Source organism: Melopsittacus undulatus, chromosome 7 (genome assembly GCF_012275295.1).
Source record: "Melopsittacus undulatus isolate bMelUnd1 chromosome 7, bMelUnd1.mat.Z, whole genome shotgun sequence".
In the NCBI taxonomy this organism is placed as follows: domain Eukaryota; kingdom Metazoa; phylum Chordata; class Aves; order Psittaciformes; family Psittaculidae; genus Melopsittacus; species Melopsittacus undulatus.
The window spans coordinates 61,967,872-61,986,580 of NC_047533.1; the positions used below are offsets into that span (position 1 = coordinate 61,967,872).

Consider the following 18,709-nt stretch of genomic DNA (forward strand, 5'->3'; position numbering starts at 1 on the left):
CTGCTGAGGATACCGGTACTGGTCTCCCACAACAGTGAGAAGCAGCTTGTTGGAGTATCCTTTGGATATCGAGGGGAAATAGAAGAGATTTCACCTTGCAAATTGCATAGTTCATCACTCTGTCTGCAGAGACTGCCTGTGAAATTTGAGTCTTGGGTCTGCATACATTTACATATGTAAGACACTTCATGCACAAGATGCTGCCTGAGATTTGTAGTCTTCACTTGCAGATATCATTATTTTTTTACATTAAAATATTTCAATAGTCTGAAAAATAGATTAAATGAGAGAATCAGTAATAAGATACAAAACTTCACCTTTCTACCCAGTTTTCTATTTTCTGTTTAATAACTCATACTAGTAAGGATTTAAAACTGTGGTCTTATTTTCAGTTACTGCAGCTTAGGCGTTTTACATTATCGTTTCCAGATCTTTTTGAGAAAAAGACAGCAATAGGGAGAAAAAGAACAGGGCAAAAACCCCATGAGTACCAGAAATCTGAGAATGAGGAACAGCTTAAAGAAATAAAAAAATGTATTTTTTTGGCTTTCTTGTCAAATTTCTCCTGAGCAAGGTTTCATAAAAGAAATAAAGCCCTGTGTGTAAGAAACTAAGGCAGTTTGGGGTACATGTATAGTTAACTTTTATTTCTCATTTAACTTTTAACTGTGAAGTGTTTTGAAATGCCCATTAACTTTAACTGCATTTTTATTTGCATTTATTATGTAGCATTTTCTTCTGAGGGAATCTAGTCAATTTTTTTAACTTGGAACATTCAGCTGAGTGTGTGTCAGTTCTTTGAAGAGACTTTTACCAATATACAGCAAGAGAGGAAAATTAATTGTGGGTTTGATGAAGCAAAACCTCACGTTGTCAGTTTTTCCCACACTTTAGCTGGACAGCTTAGTTGTGATACCTACCAATGTCTAGGTTAGCATAAGTATTGTTTCAGAGAACATTCATGTTTTTCTAGATGTGACAATTTCAGAAAACACTTGTGTTAGAAATCCATCAAGTTCTGAGATTGTGTTAAAATCTGTGCTCTTAGCAGGGAAGTGAAGCAGTGATTTACCTACTTTTATTTGCATGTACACTGTATTGAGCCCAAGTGAGTAATATAACCTTAGGGCATAGCCTGCAACCATGCTGTCTTGTGCTGTGATTTTGTTAGCTCTCCTAAATTGTCTTACGGGTGTACTCATGAAAGGAGTCAGCAGGGAAATCCATGTTGCTGCATGGAGCCCATGTTGGTGGCTCTTCAGAAGAGGACATCCTTGCAACCATCAGAACAGTCACTTGCCACAAATATTAAGGAACTACTTCTGAATGATGTTTTTAAAACAGCATTTTGAGGAGGGCTGGTGACGTCAGGGTGATTTCTTAGGCATTGATTAAAAAAAAGAGTTTTGAAAGTGTGCCCTTGCTGATGGCTTTATTTCATATGTGAAGGCAGCTCCAGAAGACGCACTGCACACGGCTTTCATCCAGCAATCCTTGATCAAACTCCTAATCAGGTTCATGTTCTCAGTCCTCCTTTGTTTTTTCAAGTTTTGCTGGTTTCAGTTCTGCCTTCTGATGAGTGCCCAGCTGCCAGCAGCATTTGTCTTTCCTCCAGGAACAGCCTTTCAGGCTTTTGGCACAGGTCCGCTGAACTCCAAACTTCCCTGTTGTATCTGCTGGACTCTCCATCATACCATTTGTGGCATAACACCCTTGGTTGCCAGCCTCACGAAAGGAGCTGCAGCTCTTCTGGGCTCCTGCTGGCAGTACGTGTCCCAGCCTGCCTCGTGTCGTGCGGTGGCACTGTGCATGCAGGCTCTGTGGGGTTTAGTCTGATTTCAGCAGTCTGTAGCACTCGTTCTGCAGGCTCAAAGGTTGGTCTTTCCTGGGTGGTTCATGTTCTGTACATGGTGTCTTGCTTTGGTTCAAAACACAGAATGGAGAGGGCTGATCACAGCTTTCTGAGAGGAAGACTTGGGTCTTCCCAGAAGAGGTGCAAAAAGAATCTTCCACTGGTATGCTGTTGTTAGGCAATAGGACTGAAGCACAGCAGTGGCTCTTGCTTGAATACCTTCTGCCAGGCATTCACTGGTTGGCTTGCAGGGATCCCCTGGGAGCTTTTAAGTTTTCCTGTCTGTTGGCAAGGCTCCAGCTTTCACTTCCAGTATGCTTCCAGGGTAGATGATGTTTCTGGCTCCTTGACTCCCCAGGACCAAGCATGATTCCCCCTCCCCCCCCCCCCCCTTTACTAGTTCTCTGTCTTGTAGGGCATTTAAATTTGTCAGCCTGTTTTCCTGAGGATCCTGACATGAATTGCCGTTTATCTTCGTTGCTCATACAGATGCATAAAGCAAGCAAGCCCATAATACTTCTGTTCATTGCTTTTGTTTTGCCATTCTGGAGCAGTCCAGAGTGCTTCAGTGTTTCCAAAACTGTTACATGCAACTCTTGGTGGTGTTCTGTTTTTTCCTCAGCCACCAAATTATTGTGCTTCTTTCCACAGTGCTCTAAGTCCATATCCTTTGTGCTCTTCCCCACAGTGAAAGCGTAGTCCCAGTTAAGAAAGCATGCCTGTGTCTCCTGTTCCTCTTTCCAGAGCTGCTGGTTATCACAGAAGCCCTTCCAAAACCTTTCCTTGTGGTTGTTGGTGGTGTGTTTCTATTACTCACTTCCCCATCACTGTGAGAAGCTGTAGGAGCAGGAGGAACTTATCCTTCAAGCTTCCACCAAGTCATTACTTCAGAGAGTTCCCACCTGAGAAAGAGGGCATGAAGATTCAACTTGCCGTATCTGACACAACTTTGGCCACAGTATGGTGGTCTCACTGTGCTGATTAATGTTTTTTGTTATATCCCTCATTAGATGCCTGCAAGTGTGCCATAGACCAATTTGAAGAGCCTAGAGTATAGCAATGAGAGTGATCAGGAGTATTTAAAACTTCGCTAGTGGGGACAGATTGAATTACTTGGCATTGTTTAGTCCATAAAAAAGACTGGAGGGAAAGGTGAAGAGAGGGGCAACAAATGTTGTTTTAGCAAAAGCGTTGGTAAAGAGGAAGGGAGATGATCTGCTTTCCATGTCTGTGAAAGCGGAACAGAAGTAATGAGCAGCAAGGAATAGGCAAGTGAGGAAATGGAAGTATATCTGTTACTGTAAGGCCAGGGGAGCACTAGAATAGATGGTCTGGGGAAGAAGCAGAGTCTGTCATTGGGTGTCTTAAAGATAAGGCAAACATTTGTCCATTTGTCAGAAATGACAAGGGCACAGTTGGCTCTGAGCAAGAGGATGGATCGTGCAACTGTCCCAGGCCTCTTCTGGACTATGGTTAATATTGTGTAAGTGGAGTTAAGCTAGATAATTTGTGTGCAGATCAAAAAAAATGGGAAAATACTCTTTCCACATACAAAAAAGCTTTCTAGGTTTTGACATCACTGATCTTCATTGAATGAGCTACTCTGTCTGTCCTCTGTGTGACAGTATGTTTTGAAGCAGCAATGGTGCAAAGACTATGCAAGTCATGTGCTCTTTTTTCTGACATTGTGTTGCTTTTTTGATTGTATGCTACTTTGGCACTTCACAGGTTTTAAATTGACTCTCGAGCTGTGGTTTACTCCAGTAATGTCACAAGGAAAATTTATTCAATCACAGATTGTGCCTTAGCACGTGAGTCTGTTGTTCTTTCCTGTTGTATTCTCATATGCACTTTGCTTCAGAATTACCTTAGTAACTTGTGTTTTGGTTTGAATCTTGTTTCCTGGCTGTTTTCTTTTTTTCCCCATCAATTCCCAAGTGCATGCCTTTCCATTTTTAGTATCTGTTTTTTTGCTAAAACAGGTGTGAGAAGTGACAAGGGTACCTGGGTCAAAAAGCAGACTTTGAGAGTTTGATGTTAGTAGAAAGACCTAGCAGGTTATGAAGGAAAAACATGGGCGCTAAGCCTCAGCAATGCACAACAGGCAAGAAGGTGATGTTTAACAAAGAGGAAGGCAAGGTGAAAGCACCACTGGAACATTCCCTGAGCCACCCAGTACCACACATCTTCCTGCAAATTGGTGCTGGTGATATGTGTGCTTTTGTAGTTCTCTGCCAACAGTTTTCCTACATCCCCCAGTTCTGTAACATCTTAGTGATGGAAATAATCTTCCCTGCAGAAGGTGCAAGAGAAGGAAGGAAAATTATGGAATGTCAAGACCACAAGGCAAATCCACCCTGGACAAGCAGAAAGGGGATTTGTCAGTAGGGAGCAGAAAAGATACTGATGTGGGACAACATTCCTGCCATCAAAACCTCACAGTTGTCATACTGGAAAGAAAGAGCTGAGGAAACCTATGTGTGGCTTCTGGGTCTGTCTACACAGAGACCAAGCACATTCAGACACATCATTTAGACATCCTCTTAGAGAGGCTTATGTCAATTTAGTCATTGCTGGCATTTCATACACAACTGTTTCAACCGCAGGAGAATTTAGAAATATGCCACTCTGCCAGCTGCAAAGAGATACTCAGATGATTCAGATCGTACATATGGGTAATACTGCAGAGTTGCATTTTCCCTGGGAAGGTGACTAATACCACAGGGTGTTTCACTCATGGTCAAGGTGATTTATTAAAGCAGGAGATTATCATGATTATAGTGTCTTCTTTTTTTTGGCTAATCATGAACAGGATGGTGAAAAATACGGCTCGGATGACTACAGAAGATAAACAACCAGCTTGTACTGCACAGAGAGTATTGCTGTTCCTGGAAGTGGGGTAGATGATTCCTAGGTGATGAGGGTCAGAGCAACAGCATTGACTGTATTAGAAACAAGGTCATTTGAGAGAAATCTGAGTTCATAGAGTTGATAAACTTGGGGATATGGAAATTGTACAAGTGAGGAGACAAAGTACTTCAAATTTCTGTTACTTGGGGAAAAAGAGAAGAGGGCATGTGGCACCTTACGACATAACCAGAAAGACTGCAGAGGGAAGTGCAGTGCTTCACTAAGCTGAGTTCTGTTAATGGTAGTGCAAGAACAAAAATGAAGCATTTAAAGCATGGCTCACTCTAGCATGGAGTGGAAGCATGAGCGCTCAAGATACAGGGTGAGAGGTGCTGCGGCAGAGTTTGCTTATCGATGCTTTTGAAACCCTCTGAGAAGCTTGAGTACCTGTGTCTCCAATGTAAATACAAGGAGGAAATTTCATATGCAGTAAATACCTACAAGACAGGGCAGTCAAAATGTCTTAATGTTGTGATCAGGATGAAGGGCACAAAAATCATGGATCAGCCTTAGCACTGGGTATCAACCCAAATAAAAGCAAGAGAAGACTTGGACGAGGATCGCCTACAGAAGGTTGGATGGGAATGGGTGTTTTGGGAGGAAGGTTGTCACTTGACACAAGGCAGAAACCAGTGATCATAGCCAAGAGCATTCAGTCTGGTACAGTGGAAGATTTTTAAATCTGTTCTCCAAAGTTTCCCTAACTTTGTTTTTAACCAAGTTCAAGCTGCTCATGCTTCATTGCTGCAGGTGTCTTAGAACTGTAGGTGACACATACTGGAGTTGTAGGTGACCTATTCTTTGCATTCATTTTTGGTATTTTACTGCTAGTCTTTTAATCTGTTTGGTCAATAGTTAGATCTGCTGATGCATTTAGTAGACAATGCTTAGCTAGAAAATCATTGAATTTGCCATAAATTCGAAGAATGAATAAATAATCAGTAAAATATGAGTTTTGGGAGCATCTGAAAAGGACTGATTAAGATTGGCTTTCATCAACATTATAATTTTCTTTTGTAAGCTTTTTATAAGGCTTTGTTTGTTGGATAATTTAAATATTTAGTAAATACATTTCTTTTGAAATTAATGAAGAAGTACATGAGGGAATTTTATATACCAGAAATGTTAGTTGTGAGACTGTTATGCCAGTTTGGGATTTTATGTGAAATATATGTGGGGAAAATTTTCATACTTTAGCCATTTCTCATTAAAAAGCTTTATCAAAACCAGCTTGATTTGATTTTAACAGGAAACCACTAATTGGCATTTGGTAAAAGTTGTTCCCACACAGGGAGGAGTACCCCTATGAAACTGTTATTTTTCAATTAATTATCACTTTGAGAATTGCTGAGAAACAAGCAAATGTGTTAGACATTTTCCCTGACAACCTAAATATTCCTGTAAAATGCACTTTGGAACTCAGCTTTCTTTTGTCACTTTTGTCCTTCTTCATGAATGTGTAGCCTGAAGCTTGGCATGGCTAAAAAAGGGATTAATTTCTTCTGTCTCTTACCCAAACCCTCCCCGGTGCCTTCCATTCTTGACTGCTGTGGACATCACTGTCCCACTCATCAGACAAGTAGGTAACTAAAGCTTCATCATTGAGTCAGACCTCAAAATGCACTAGATTTGAGCTGGGCTTTCATCTTAGTTTTTCTGAGGCAACTATGATGGATTCTATGCCGGCTTTGCAAGGTGGCTTCTTTTTTCCGTCCTATAGAGGCAATCCCTTTGAGCAGGCCTGGATCCACAGTCCTGAATTCTGTGTGCAAAAGCCAGCACACTGCACAGGAACCATGCCTGTTCCATGAGACGTGGGCAAGTGCTTCCATTAGGTGCCACCTCCCTGTAGGTGTATGTATTTCACCACTCAGTATCTCCAGCCATAAGTATAGTCAGAAGGAAATGAGGAATTCTTGTTAAAATAGGACAAGATTTCTCACTAAGTGGGTGCATAATTACTTGAAATACCATTCTCCAGAAGTAGCTGTGATGAGTGGTTTGCTGCCACACTGTAAGGGCATCTGAAGTAGGGTCCTGTTGAAGGTCAGTTCTGGATCTACAATTTTACTAATTACTTCCATTACAAAGTAGAGAGTAAACATGTAACTCTACGGATTTGCAAATTCTCCCCTGTGACCAGAATCACAGTTCAAAAGTGTCTTCAGTTCTAGTGTCTGAGTCCAAGAGGATGGCATTTTAAGTAAGGTGCTGATGGGTATGTTGAGAAGTGCAAGTTGAGGTGGGCAAGAATGAAATACGTGAGAGCAGATGTTTAGAGACTGCAGTAGAGAAAGAAGCATGGTTGCATGATGGTTTTAGGGTAAATTCAGCAACATAAAATTGTTGCAAAAATAGGTAAGTCTCTTTTGATACTAAGACATTATTCTGTTCCTGTAGAGCTGGCAAGTGTGGGCCTGATGATTGTGATAGGACAAGAGGTAACAGCCTCAATCTGCAGCAGGAGGGGTTACACTGAATATTAAGAAGAATTTCTTCACCATAAGGGTGGTCAGGCAGTGGAACAGTCTGCCCAGAGAAGTGATAGAATCACTGTCCCTGGAAGTGTTCAGAAACAATGTAGATAAGGGCCTCAGTGATATGTTTTACTGGTGGTCTTAGCAGTCCTGGGGTAATGGTTAGACTTGATGATCTTAAGTCTTTTCCAACCTGGTTGATTCTATGATTGTGTCTGGGTTTCAGCACTGTTAGCCAGAGTGGTTTCCTTAACATCTAAACTGAATCTTCCCTCCTGAAATTTCATATTGTGTGCCTGAATAAAGATGTATACAGACCAGACACTGCCCAAGGAAGAACAAGGCTAAGAAGAAGCCTAGAAGAAAACATAAGTCTATAAGCAAGAGTTGATAAAACTCAATTTATCTTAGTGTCAAAGAGAGAAACGTATTAAGAAGGCCATGATACCAGTCTTTCAATACAAAAAGGGGTGTAAGAGAGGGGACAGGAATGATAAGTCGTTCTTTATGGCCTCTGGGGAAATGATGAAGAGATATCAACTTTACTCCAGAAAAAATGATGCCACATTGGAGATACTAGGAGAAAACTGAGTGGTTAGATGTTGGAGACAGATGGGAGATATTGCGGAATTCCCTTTATTGGAGATTAATAACATACTGGGTTGGGCACAGTGTAGTTGATCCTGCTCAAAGCAAGAGGATAAACTGCTTCACATATATTGCTTCTGTGCTTTACAGTGCTGTACTGGAGCAGCATTGCACTCCATTGTATATTAGAATCTGTTCCAAACAAAGCAAAACACAAACATCCCTGAAATTCTATATATAAATAAGTAAAGTAACAAGCAGGAAGTATTTATGTAGTTACAATCCAGTTTTATTAGTAATTTAAATCCAACTAGAATAAAGAACCAAAATATGTTTAAATGAACACAATGAAAATATGCACAATTATGTAGATTAAAACATGCATTAGAAGCTCTTTCATCTGTGCTGTACCTCCCTTTTTGGTGTACTGAATGTGAACCAAGAACAAGAATTACATTTATGGATGTGCCTGGATCTTTGCAGGGTCTGATTGAAGGCAAATAAAATGTGACATACCCATAGATCAGACTTCATACACTTTTATTCCTTGTCTTTAAGCTGTCCAATCCTGTCAGATTAAAGTGTTACTTATTAATTAGTAAGCAGTTGTGAATTATGTTGGCAATGCCAAACTATGTCATTATTTCAGTTATGCCTACCATTTCATTCTGCTGAGTTCGATCATTGGCTTTGATCTTATTCTCCAGTTAAAGCTTGCTTCTGCTGGTGGAGGATAAGAAATCAGGGATTTTTCATTGCTTTATTAATTAAACTGTACTGATTCCTCAGGCTCCCACAAGTGATAGTTTTCTGTCACTGTATCCTGTGGGTCACAGCCATCAGAAACAGGTTTTAAAATTTACTTTTAAACTATTTGAAGGCAGGACCCTTATTGTCTTCCTCAGTAGCTGCAGTCTTCTTTTTGTGTATTTAGGCAAACTGCTTGGTCTCTTCAGCATATCCCAAATGTCACTGCAAAAATCACCTACTGCTTTGCAAGAACAAAGTCCTTTGGTGGTGTGTCTTAGATGACAAAGTAATCTTGTGCTGTCCTTTTAAGTCCTGGTACAACTTGTCCCTTGCTTCAGTAGTCACTTTTCATTTGCTTTCTCCCCTTGGTCTGTCCAGTCAAACCAGTGACTCATCCACTTTTCTGTGTCTTCTGGATTTATATCTGGCCCTTCCTCTTACGCACAGGATAACACTTGGGTCACATTTAGGGGTTCTTCATCTACCTTAATTCTACCTAAAAAGCAGTGGTTTGTTTCCCAAAGTGGATAATTGGTTTATGGAAGCTTTAGGGTCCTGTCTTGGTTGTTCCCTTCTTTGTTTCCTGAAGAATAAAGGGTGCATGCCTGAATATTCTTTGTAGAGCGAATGGGATGATACTGTAAGATCTCGTTTGCATAACTGCTTTTAACTTTATTCCATGCATTTGCGTGCATATGTGTGTGCATGTATGTATATCAGAAATGTCTGTATTATTATCTAGAAATTTCTCAGCAAAATCTCATACTCATTGTGCTAGACACTTAAGTGAAAAAATGTCTGTACCAAGATAGCTCAAAATTTTCATATATGTCAAGATACAACAGATTTGGGGGAAGGGAAGCACTATTTGTGGTAGCAGTAAAATAGCTAATGAGAACAGATGTCAGCTCACTGAAGAAAGTGAGGCAAAGGCACCAGTCAAACATGATGAAAAGCTTCAGGGTAGGAAAAAGTGGCATTTTGATGGAGCATTTATCTATACAAAAGTGGAAGCAAGTGACAAAATGTGTATACTTGTTGAGGGCTCGGAGGGGAGTCTATCCAAAGGCTGGAATGGCTGCCTCAGGGGGAGAGTTGGCGGCTTGATCCTTTGGTGATTCTGGTGCAGCAAGGTGTTGTAGGTTGCTTTTGGAGAGAGGCAGGCAGCAAAAGAAGGGTGTGTGGGAAAGCCAAATTACACCTTATTTGAAGTGCATATCATTATTCCCCTCCCCCCACCCCTTTTGTGTTTTACGTGTATTTACTCAGATTACTGCTTTCTCTTCTTCTTTACCTCTGTGTTTAAACCTCCATCACTTTCGTTGTTCTGTGCTGTGTCCATTTTGGTTTCCCCTTCCTTCCACTGATGTTCTCTGCTTTACACAAAGGTAGCATATGTCCTTATAATGTACTTGTGGTATCACTTACTGATTCAGCTATGTCCTGCAACATGGGTAGAATAAAGATCTGTCAGGTCATGATTAGTTTGGTCCTGGCTGTGGCAGAGCATTACATATGTGATGAATAAAGCTCTTAGTCGTCTGTGTCACGTCTTTAGCTATATAAGTAATAACTGTTTTTTGATAGGCAGCAAGGTAATAAACTTTGAATATCCTAAAAAAAAACAAAAAAACCCAACCCTAATTCCAGAGGATTTTCACTGCAAGTGATGTAATTCACTCTACATAGAACTACAGATAATTTTCTAAACTTCAGATTTCACTTTAGAGCACTGTATGCCAGCATGAATTTGCAGAGCATTTTAGATTGTTCATTTGCCAAATTTGAACACTGATACAACTCTGCAAGCAAGATATTACTCTGTTATAAAATTGCTGAGTTAAGTCATAATATTTATGGGTTCCCTTATCTACTGTTGATAACATTTTGTTCTTTGGCATTTTGGGATCCCATTTTTTTAACAGTAATGTTGATGAAAACTATTCATTTTGATCCTATGAAAAACAGTTATCAGATGTGCAGCCCAGTGGAGTCTGTAACTCAAGTTGTGTATATTCCCTGGGGACAGAAAGATTATAGATTAGCTCCTTCTAGGCCCAATTTGTATGGCATATGTAAGTTCACTATGGTATTTTAAAAAAGTGTATAGTAGTTTACCTGTCTTGTAACTACCCTAAAACTCCAAACATAACCTTTAAAAATCAAGAATGACATAGATTTGTAGGTGGTGTTCACATTAATTTGTATTCAGAAAACAATTTACAATAGGGTCACATCCCGTTAATGTCCTGTTATTTGACCTAGAGTAGCATTCACTGTTGCAGATGACCAGAAGCCTATTCAGTGTTTTACAGATGGCACAGAAACTTCTGATCCTGAAAGCACAGACCTCTCTGTTTCGGTCTTGTGACAGGAGTCCTTACAGATGAAGAGTCAATACTAAATAACCATCTTTCTAATCTGAATTCACCCCAGTTTCCTGGCAATAGCTGTTGACAAATGATTTTCTCTTTTTTGCTAGATCATAAGGCTGTAGTAAATGAGAAAATATATTGTTTTGCCCTACGGGCTTAACAGCGCTCAAGACAGTTAAACTGGTTTTAATATGGCATCTCAGCCTTCCATAGTGCCTCTGCAGCCATACTGATGCCCTTTTCTAGGCAGGTGGGACTGGCATTGGGGGTGGTAACAAGCAAGCTGGTATTTGCGGGTGGCTCTTGTCAAGGTCTTCCAAGCACACGGAACAACGTCTGGTTTTGCAGAATTTGCAGGCTTTTCTTTGACCATGTAGGACATGGGCCTGCTCGTATTAAATCCAGGTGAAACTCTGCCTGTTGCTTCCAGAGGAATAGGGGCCGCTATCTGTGGTCAGACTTGCAGCTTTTTTATTCCTATGAATACTGTAATTCATTGTTAAGAGCTACAGAGGAGGTCTGGTGGACATGCTTTTTTAAAGTCCAACTTCATGTGACTTTTCAGATGCTTATCCTTACTTTTCATTATTTCTATTGCAGTCTACGAGACCTTCTAAAATACTTGGCAAAAGCAATGTCAGGTATTGAAGTCTTAACCTTAAGTGTATCTGCAGTGTGTCTTTCACTACTGTTTTTCTTCAACTCCCACTCTGTCTCAAGTGATTTAAAAATCCAAGGATTATAATATAATACCCTGAGTGCAGTAACACTGAACTGGAGGGCAAGAAGTCCTGCAATTAGAGATACGCCACTGACTGTGCAGCCATTGGATAAAAGGCTTGACCTAACCCCAGATAGGCTTCAGATTTTAACTTTGCCCCACGAAATGTCACCATGTATGCCTCATCCCTGGTCTATGTGATGAGCTTGTGATTTCCTAAATGTTTTCACATGGCAGTCCTTATGAGCGTGGCTTTTACCCACTGTTTCAGAGGTTGCTTTGTTGGTTTTATAGTTGGTATTGGAGTTCAAGAGCAAATGTGAAAAACAGCTTCAAAAGACCGCCTCAGAGAAAGTACTGCTCAGAGTTTGTATTTAATCTGTAGTTGTTGGTTTCTGTGGGAGTTACCAAACCAGTTGAGCTACAGCACTGGCATGAAGCCAAATGAAAAATACAGTTTTCTTCACTGTAAACATGACTGTCAAGCAGTAATGTTTTTCTCAGCTTCATTTTAAAGGCATTATAATGGGAGAAAATTAAACTAAAACACGTTTTTATGCCAGTATTATACATGGAAGAATGTTACTTCTTTTTTCTTTTACTGAAAAACTCTTAGAGGACAGAATATCCAAAATTATGTCTTAATAAATATATAATCAGTTATCTGTGTTGCTGGATACTTGATGGAGTTGGTGAACCAACACATTTCTTATTCCGATGTATTTATGGTGAGAATGCCTTTTTTTTTTTTATTTGCCTCTGCAAACATGGAAGATATGTAAAGTTATTTATTTTTAGTCCTGTTTTGATAACAGAAAAAAATAGTGCCTGATAAAACTTAGTGAATAATAACAGCAAACACTAATCTCTATCCACTCCTTCAGGCTTATTTTTAAACTCTCTTTCAGTGGCCAATAGCTCTGTTAACTCGTCATCGGGTATTCTGCTGAACTTGGCTATCCTTGCTTTGCTTTTGGGATTTATTCTGTTGGCAAATGTGTAAGTTCAGCTTTGCCTTTTATAAGATAAGAGCAAACTATATTTAATGCTTACAGTGATTTCATGAGGATGTCATCATGTAGGTGCAACTGCACCAAATGGGGAACAACAGCATTTTCACTTACTTTTCAGGATTAAATTTATCAGAGTTGTCTGCTTCGCCTGTAACTCCCCCCATTTTATTTTGCAGAGTGAGGAAAAAGCTCATTTAACAAAATGTCTGATCAGCTGCTACTTTGTAAAATGGCTTTTTGGGTACTAGGAACAGAAGTTGCATCCTAAAGAATGGATGTCAGCATCCATATAACTTGATGCACGGAGGATGAAAAATCCTTTAGTTGTGTTTCATTGTTTGAATGAACATTTTTTAAGAGTTTTATAATGGAAGAGTAAGAAATGGGTTTGGAAGGGACTTTTATAAGGGTCTTCTCATCTGCCCTGTCTCTTAAGACAGAACCAGACGCAGTGAAACCTTTCCTGACAGATATATCTCTTGCTTCCTTGTTGTAACAGCAGTTCTTGTGTTTCCCTATATAATCTGAACTAATGCTTCAGGTAATTGGAAAGTTTTTTTAAGTACATGTGGATCATTTAACAACAGACTTTTAAACTAAATTTTATTAGGACTGGCACATTTTTATTTGCATATCTAAACCTCTTATCAAAAAAACCCTGCCTCACTTTGTCTGGATATTTGCAGGAATAGAGAAATTAAGAAGTTGTTGGAAGCAGACATACATGCTGTAGGTGAATTAATGAAATGGTGTCCAGATCTCCAAAGGAAAAGTGATTAAAGTTACACAAAGATCTCTGTACTTCTCTGTAGACCTCCTTAGTGACACTGACGCTCAGATCAGCCAGGAAGGTCCTTATTTCATCGTGTGATAGAAATAGCACCAAACTAATGTTCTGATTTTGCACTTACTGCTCAGTGCTGTACATGATGCAGTAGTAATGGATTCTGTTTAGGTTTAGAAGATGATAGTCAAGGAGACTCCATACGCAAGATCTTCAGGATCTTGTTTATGAGTGGTAACATCGCTGTTTTCCACAGCAATGTCCCTTGTTTACCCTAACAAATAAGCTGTTCTTTTGGATCTTGGGATGAGCCAGCTCCTCTGAATTCAAGGTACTGTCCCAGCAAGGAAATGTTGAAAACAACAGGCTATTGTTACACTTGGGCGTGCATTGTCCTGGGCTCTGGGCGTCTGTATCCTGCCTAGCAGGAGTTGGGAGCTCAGTCATAGCCTCTGGCTCTGGACAGGCAGCCCCAGTTTCAAGGAAACAGTCGAACACCAATGGCTGCTGTCGCCAGCAGTGGTCCCAGGGCAACAGCAGCTCCACTGTTGAGGAAGGTCTTCTTAAACCGTGGGGTTTAAGGGGTCTGTAGAGGAGTAATGAGGTAGTTCTGTGGATCTTTGTGAGGAGTTTTTTGCAGTGTAATAAGGAGGAAGCACATAGACCAAGCTTTGAAAACTTCCCAGGTTGCAGTGGCACTTCCACAGCAGTAGAAATGAACATTTTGATAATGGACAAGAGAGGAGGGATGAGGTGGAGGTTGGCCAGGAAGGATCCTGGAATTGCAGAAAAGGTGCTATATTTAGGGAAAGATAGGGAGGGGAACTTATGGCAGTGGAAAAAAAAAACCCTCAAGGAAGTAGACTTGGGACATGGCATGGATTAAGGAGGGTTTTTTCATTAGTGTTCGAAGTAGGAGTGCGATAGACTTGTATTTACTGATGACAGTAAAAGGGATGTTGCAATAATCAAGGGACAGGAAGATAAAAGTCCAGGCAAGGGTTTTAGCTGTGTATGGCAAGGTAGGAATGACTATGAGAGAAGTTACTCTGAAAGAGCTGCAAGCATTTAGATCTAGTTAATTATCTACTGATTTATTGATTATTTTATTTAGCTTTTCCTGTCATGAAAGGTGGGCGATGGGCTTTTGGCTCGGATCTTTCTGTGTGGTTTGTTTTTGTTTGAGGTTTTTTTAACTTTTTATTTCCCATTCTTCCCTCATGCTACAAGATCATTTTGCTGGGTTGGGAGCAGGGCTTTCTGCCTCCTTACATACCTGTGTTTCACATTAAAAAGTTGGGAAAACAACCCACAGAGAATGGCTGGCATCTCTGCAGAGGGAGAAAGCACACTAGCATTACCGTCTTCTAGTAAAGGTTATTCGCATTAGCAAAAAAAAAAAGGAAAGCAAAAGGGAAGGAAAATCATTAGAGAAATGTTGATAGCCATGAGGAAGGTGTTACACAAGGCTCTGTTTTTTCTTTAACTGGGTAAATATTTCTAGTGTTATTTCAGAACTATTCAAGAGAAGGGGATAAAGCTCTTATGGAAGTATCAAAGCAGCAAAAGCAAAGGGATTCAACTGGCTTAAGCTGTTCAAAATGGATTAACTGCATTTCAAGTTGAGATGCTGCCATGGTGGGCAGTAGGACTCAAATGCTTAGGAGGGCTCCAGGTCTCCTAATTCTAGGCATTGCCAGGGGGATTTCTTTTGATGACCACATGCAATGGAGAATATGAATTTACACTTGTAGGTGAAAAGTGATTCTGACCACGATGACTAGGTTGTTCTATGTATGTCTGTATGAAGACAGATACTGACATTTTGTCACTTACAGAAACATCCAGTAAAGCAATGGAAATGAGCTTACATGTGTCTTTTGGTCCTTTTTGAGTGTAACAATGCTGCAGGCAGGGAGGTACTTCTGAAGGTCCTCTACCCATTTCCCTGGGAACTTTGAGGTGATCCTGCTGCTTCCATTTTCTATAAGCCAGGGTTGCGCCAGCTTTCTGTACTGACTTGGCTCTTGTGCTTTCATCTCCCCAGCTCGGAAGTCCAAAAAGTTGGGGAAATTGAAAGGGATGCACGAGGAACAGCCACAGCAGCGGCAGCAGCCACCACCCCAGAGCCCCGAGGAAGGGACAACATACATCGCGCCTGTGACTGAGCCCTCTGTAAACACAGCACTTGTCCCCCACATGTCTGCTATCTCACCAGCACTTACTCCCTCTCCTGTTAAGATCCTTGAAAGCATTGAGCCGGAGATTGTGTACGCAGGATATGACAGTTCAAAGCCAGACACAGCGGAGTACCTGCTTTCCACCTTAAACCGCCTGGCCGGCAAGCAGATGATTCAGGTGGTGAAGTGGGCAAAGATACTTCCAGGTAACACCACAAGGCATTTGGTGAAACTTCACTGTTTCTTTTAGCTTAATGAACTGTTTGCTTGAGAAATTACATCTTTATTCTGTGGGCTGTGTGTGCTTACAGGGGTGTGTGAGATGAACATGTAAGAAGAGATTGTTCGGGGTTTTTTTTTATTTATGTCACTTTTGCTTCATATGTCTGTGATCAGTATTTTACAAACTTTCATTTTGAATGATAGCCAAGAAAACATGTTTTGTCACTGGAATGAAAGATTATGGCTGTGTTTCTTTCAGAAGTATGCTTTGTGTGGGAGTGTTGCTCTTGTTCATCAATACTGGAAAAATAATCAGTAATGCACTCAGTGCTGGTTGGGCCAACCCTTGCAGAGTGCAGTGTAGTTTACGAGTATTTTCTGGTTTGATTCCTAGGATTTAGAAATTTGCCTCTCGAGGACCAAATTACTTTAATTCAGTATTCATGGATGTGTCTGTCATCATTTGCCTTGAGTTGGAGATCGTACAAACATACAAACAGCCAGTTCCTCTATTTTGCTCCAGACCTGATCTTCGATGAGTAAGTATTCCTTAATGGTCCTTTTCACTGCAAGCTGGAAGGATTACTCTGTCTTTATTTGGTTTTCAGGCATAGCTGCTCTCTAAGAAAATTTCAGCTAATTCAGGCTTAAAGTAGCTTAATTTTTTGACTCAGTTTTCAATTGGCAAAGCTTTGATATTGCCATCCGCTTCTCCTTATATATGTGGATGTGACTTCAAATTAGGACCATTCTGATTGCTTAAAATATGACTGATATGTGACCAGGATTTGTAGGAAAAAAAACAACATTTTTTGGTATCTACTGGAGCTTGGAAAAATATCTAACTTCTAGGAAATGTGAATATTTAAATTACCAGTTTTATTCAGCGCAGTCTTATAATGGTGCTTTTGTTAACAGTATGCAGCTGTTCAATGTGTTTTCTTGACAATCTTAATTACCCTTCTTTGTAATCATGAAAGAAGCCAAAATGTTTTTTCAGTAATGAAATATAACTTCTTTTATGATGCATTCAGAAAAAACAGAAGGCTCAACCAAGGAACCATTCCTTCTGAGTTCCTCCATATTTTAAGTTTGTATTTTAGTGCTTCGCTTTTGATGAGTATAATTTAATTTCTGTTCCATTCCCCTAGTGTTTATTCCAAGACAGTAAAGTCAAAACTTAAGACACTACACAGACAGTCAAACTGGGGTCATGTCCTATGCTTATCCCAGAAGCATTTTGTTTGCTTGTTTGTTTTCTAGGGGTACAGATGAGCCATGATCATCGGTATATGGGTGCTCTTGAAATAAACCACAGAAGTAATAAAAAAAGAATGAACAAAGAGTAACTTCCTGCTCAGTCTCCTGAAGCAGTCTGAAATGTTTTTCTTGGCAAGGATGTTTTGTCACCATTCATCTTAATAGTCTTTCTTAGATTTAGGAATTCCTAAATAATTAATGTATATGAGATAGGTCCCAAAGCAGTGAGCAGTATCAAAGGAGGATTGTTTGGTTTGGTGCTTTTTTGTTTTGTTCTAAGAGGAGATTCACTGCATGTGGTTGAAAACGTAGTGTCAGCCATTTTCCTTGTTGAAAGCACCTCCACTGTGACTTGGACATTACAGAATCATAACAGCAAAAGTATCTGTAGCTAAAGCTAAGTGAAAATGTGAACTTCAAAGAGTCCCGTTCTCCTGGGGAAATGTAGACTAAAAGTTCAAACACAGAAGCAGCTTTCCTTCATCTGAAGATAGTCAGTCAGGGGTCAAAATTTATTGGACAGGGAAATCAATCCCACTTGCAAATAAAAGTGTATGTGCATTGCTAGCGTTTGTGGTACTGCAGCTAGAAGCAGCTTCCAGAAGTCGAGATCAATTGTGAGGTTTTTGCTGCAAGCCTTGAAGTTAGCTGCCTGCAGAATTATACTGAGCTTGAGGTTGGGATCAAGTCAGGAAAAGGAGTGTGAAATAAAAACATCCAAAACCAGATATGTATGTAAGATAGTGGCCTGCTCCTGTACTTAGTTATACGTTGAGAATGTACTCATTGCAGAGCTACCAAAGATAGCAGAAGCCTGTTCCAAGATTCTCACATTGCCAGTCAGGCTGGTGATTGCGAGACTTTGCTTGGAGTCCAGGTTTTAGGCTCCCCAGCACAGGAAAGTTGTTCAGAAACTTCAGAGACCCATGGAGATTGGCCAAGGTAGTGAGGGTCTGAGTGGGACAGAGAGGGAGCTGGGCTCAAACAGCCAAGAGAAGACTGCTGGGTGCAGTGGGGATTTAATTGTGGCTTTCAGCTTCCTGATGAGTTGTGGAAAAAATAGACTCTTCATGGAAGTGTCAGTGAAAGGATGAGAGGCTGCAGTCATGTATATGGGACAAAAAACTTTCTCCTGGCCAGCAGAAGAAATTTCATAATGAGGTGGAGAAACAGCAAAGCAGGTGTCCAGAAAGACCCTAGAATCTTTGTTGTTGAAGATATCTAAGTCTTGACTGAGCAAAACACCCTGAGCAGCCTGCAGAATGGTTTGGGTTGGAAAGGCCTTTAAAGCTCATCTAGTTCCAACCCCTTGCCATGGGCAGGGACACCTTCCACTAGATCAGGTTGCTCAAAACTCCATCCAGCCTGGCCTTGAACACTGCAAGGGATGGGGGAGCCACAGCTTCTCTGGGCAACCTGTGCCAGTGCCTCAGCACACTCACAGTAAAGAATTTCTTCCTTATACCCAATCTGAATCTCCCCATATATCTAATTAAGTGTACTGTTGGTAGTTTTGGATCATGTGTATATTCCACTGCTTTAAGTGGGCTTAAGTAAATGCAAAGATGAGATCTGAG

At 40.5% G+C, this 18,709-nt stretch overlaps 1 protein-coding gene across 2 annotated transcripts in view; it reads left to right on the forward strand.

Moving 5' to 3' along the window:
• Positions 1–18,709, forward strand: part of NR3C2 (nuclear receptor subfamily 3 group C member 2) — a 208,458-nt gene that overhangs the window by 156,033 nt on the left and 33,716 nt on the right. For both annotated transcript variants that reach the window (XM_034064607.1, XM_005146571.3), the window contains 2 exons: positions 15,518–15,856; positions 16,267–16,411. In XM_034064607.1, the coding sequence (XP_033920498.1) occupies positions 15,518–15,856; positions 16,267–16,411 (484 nt within the window). The remainder of the gene's footprint in view (positions 1–15,517; positions 15,857–16,266; positions 16,412–18,709) is intronic.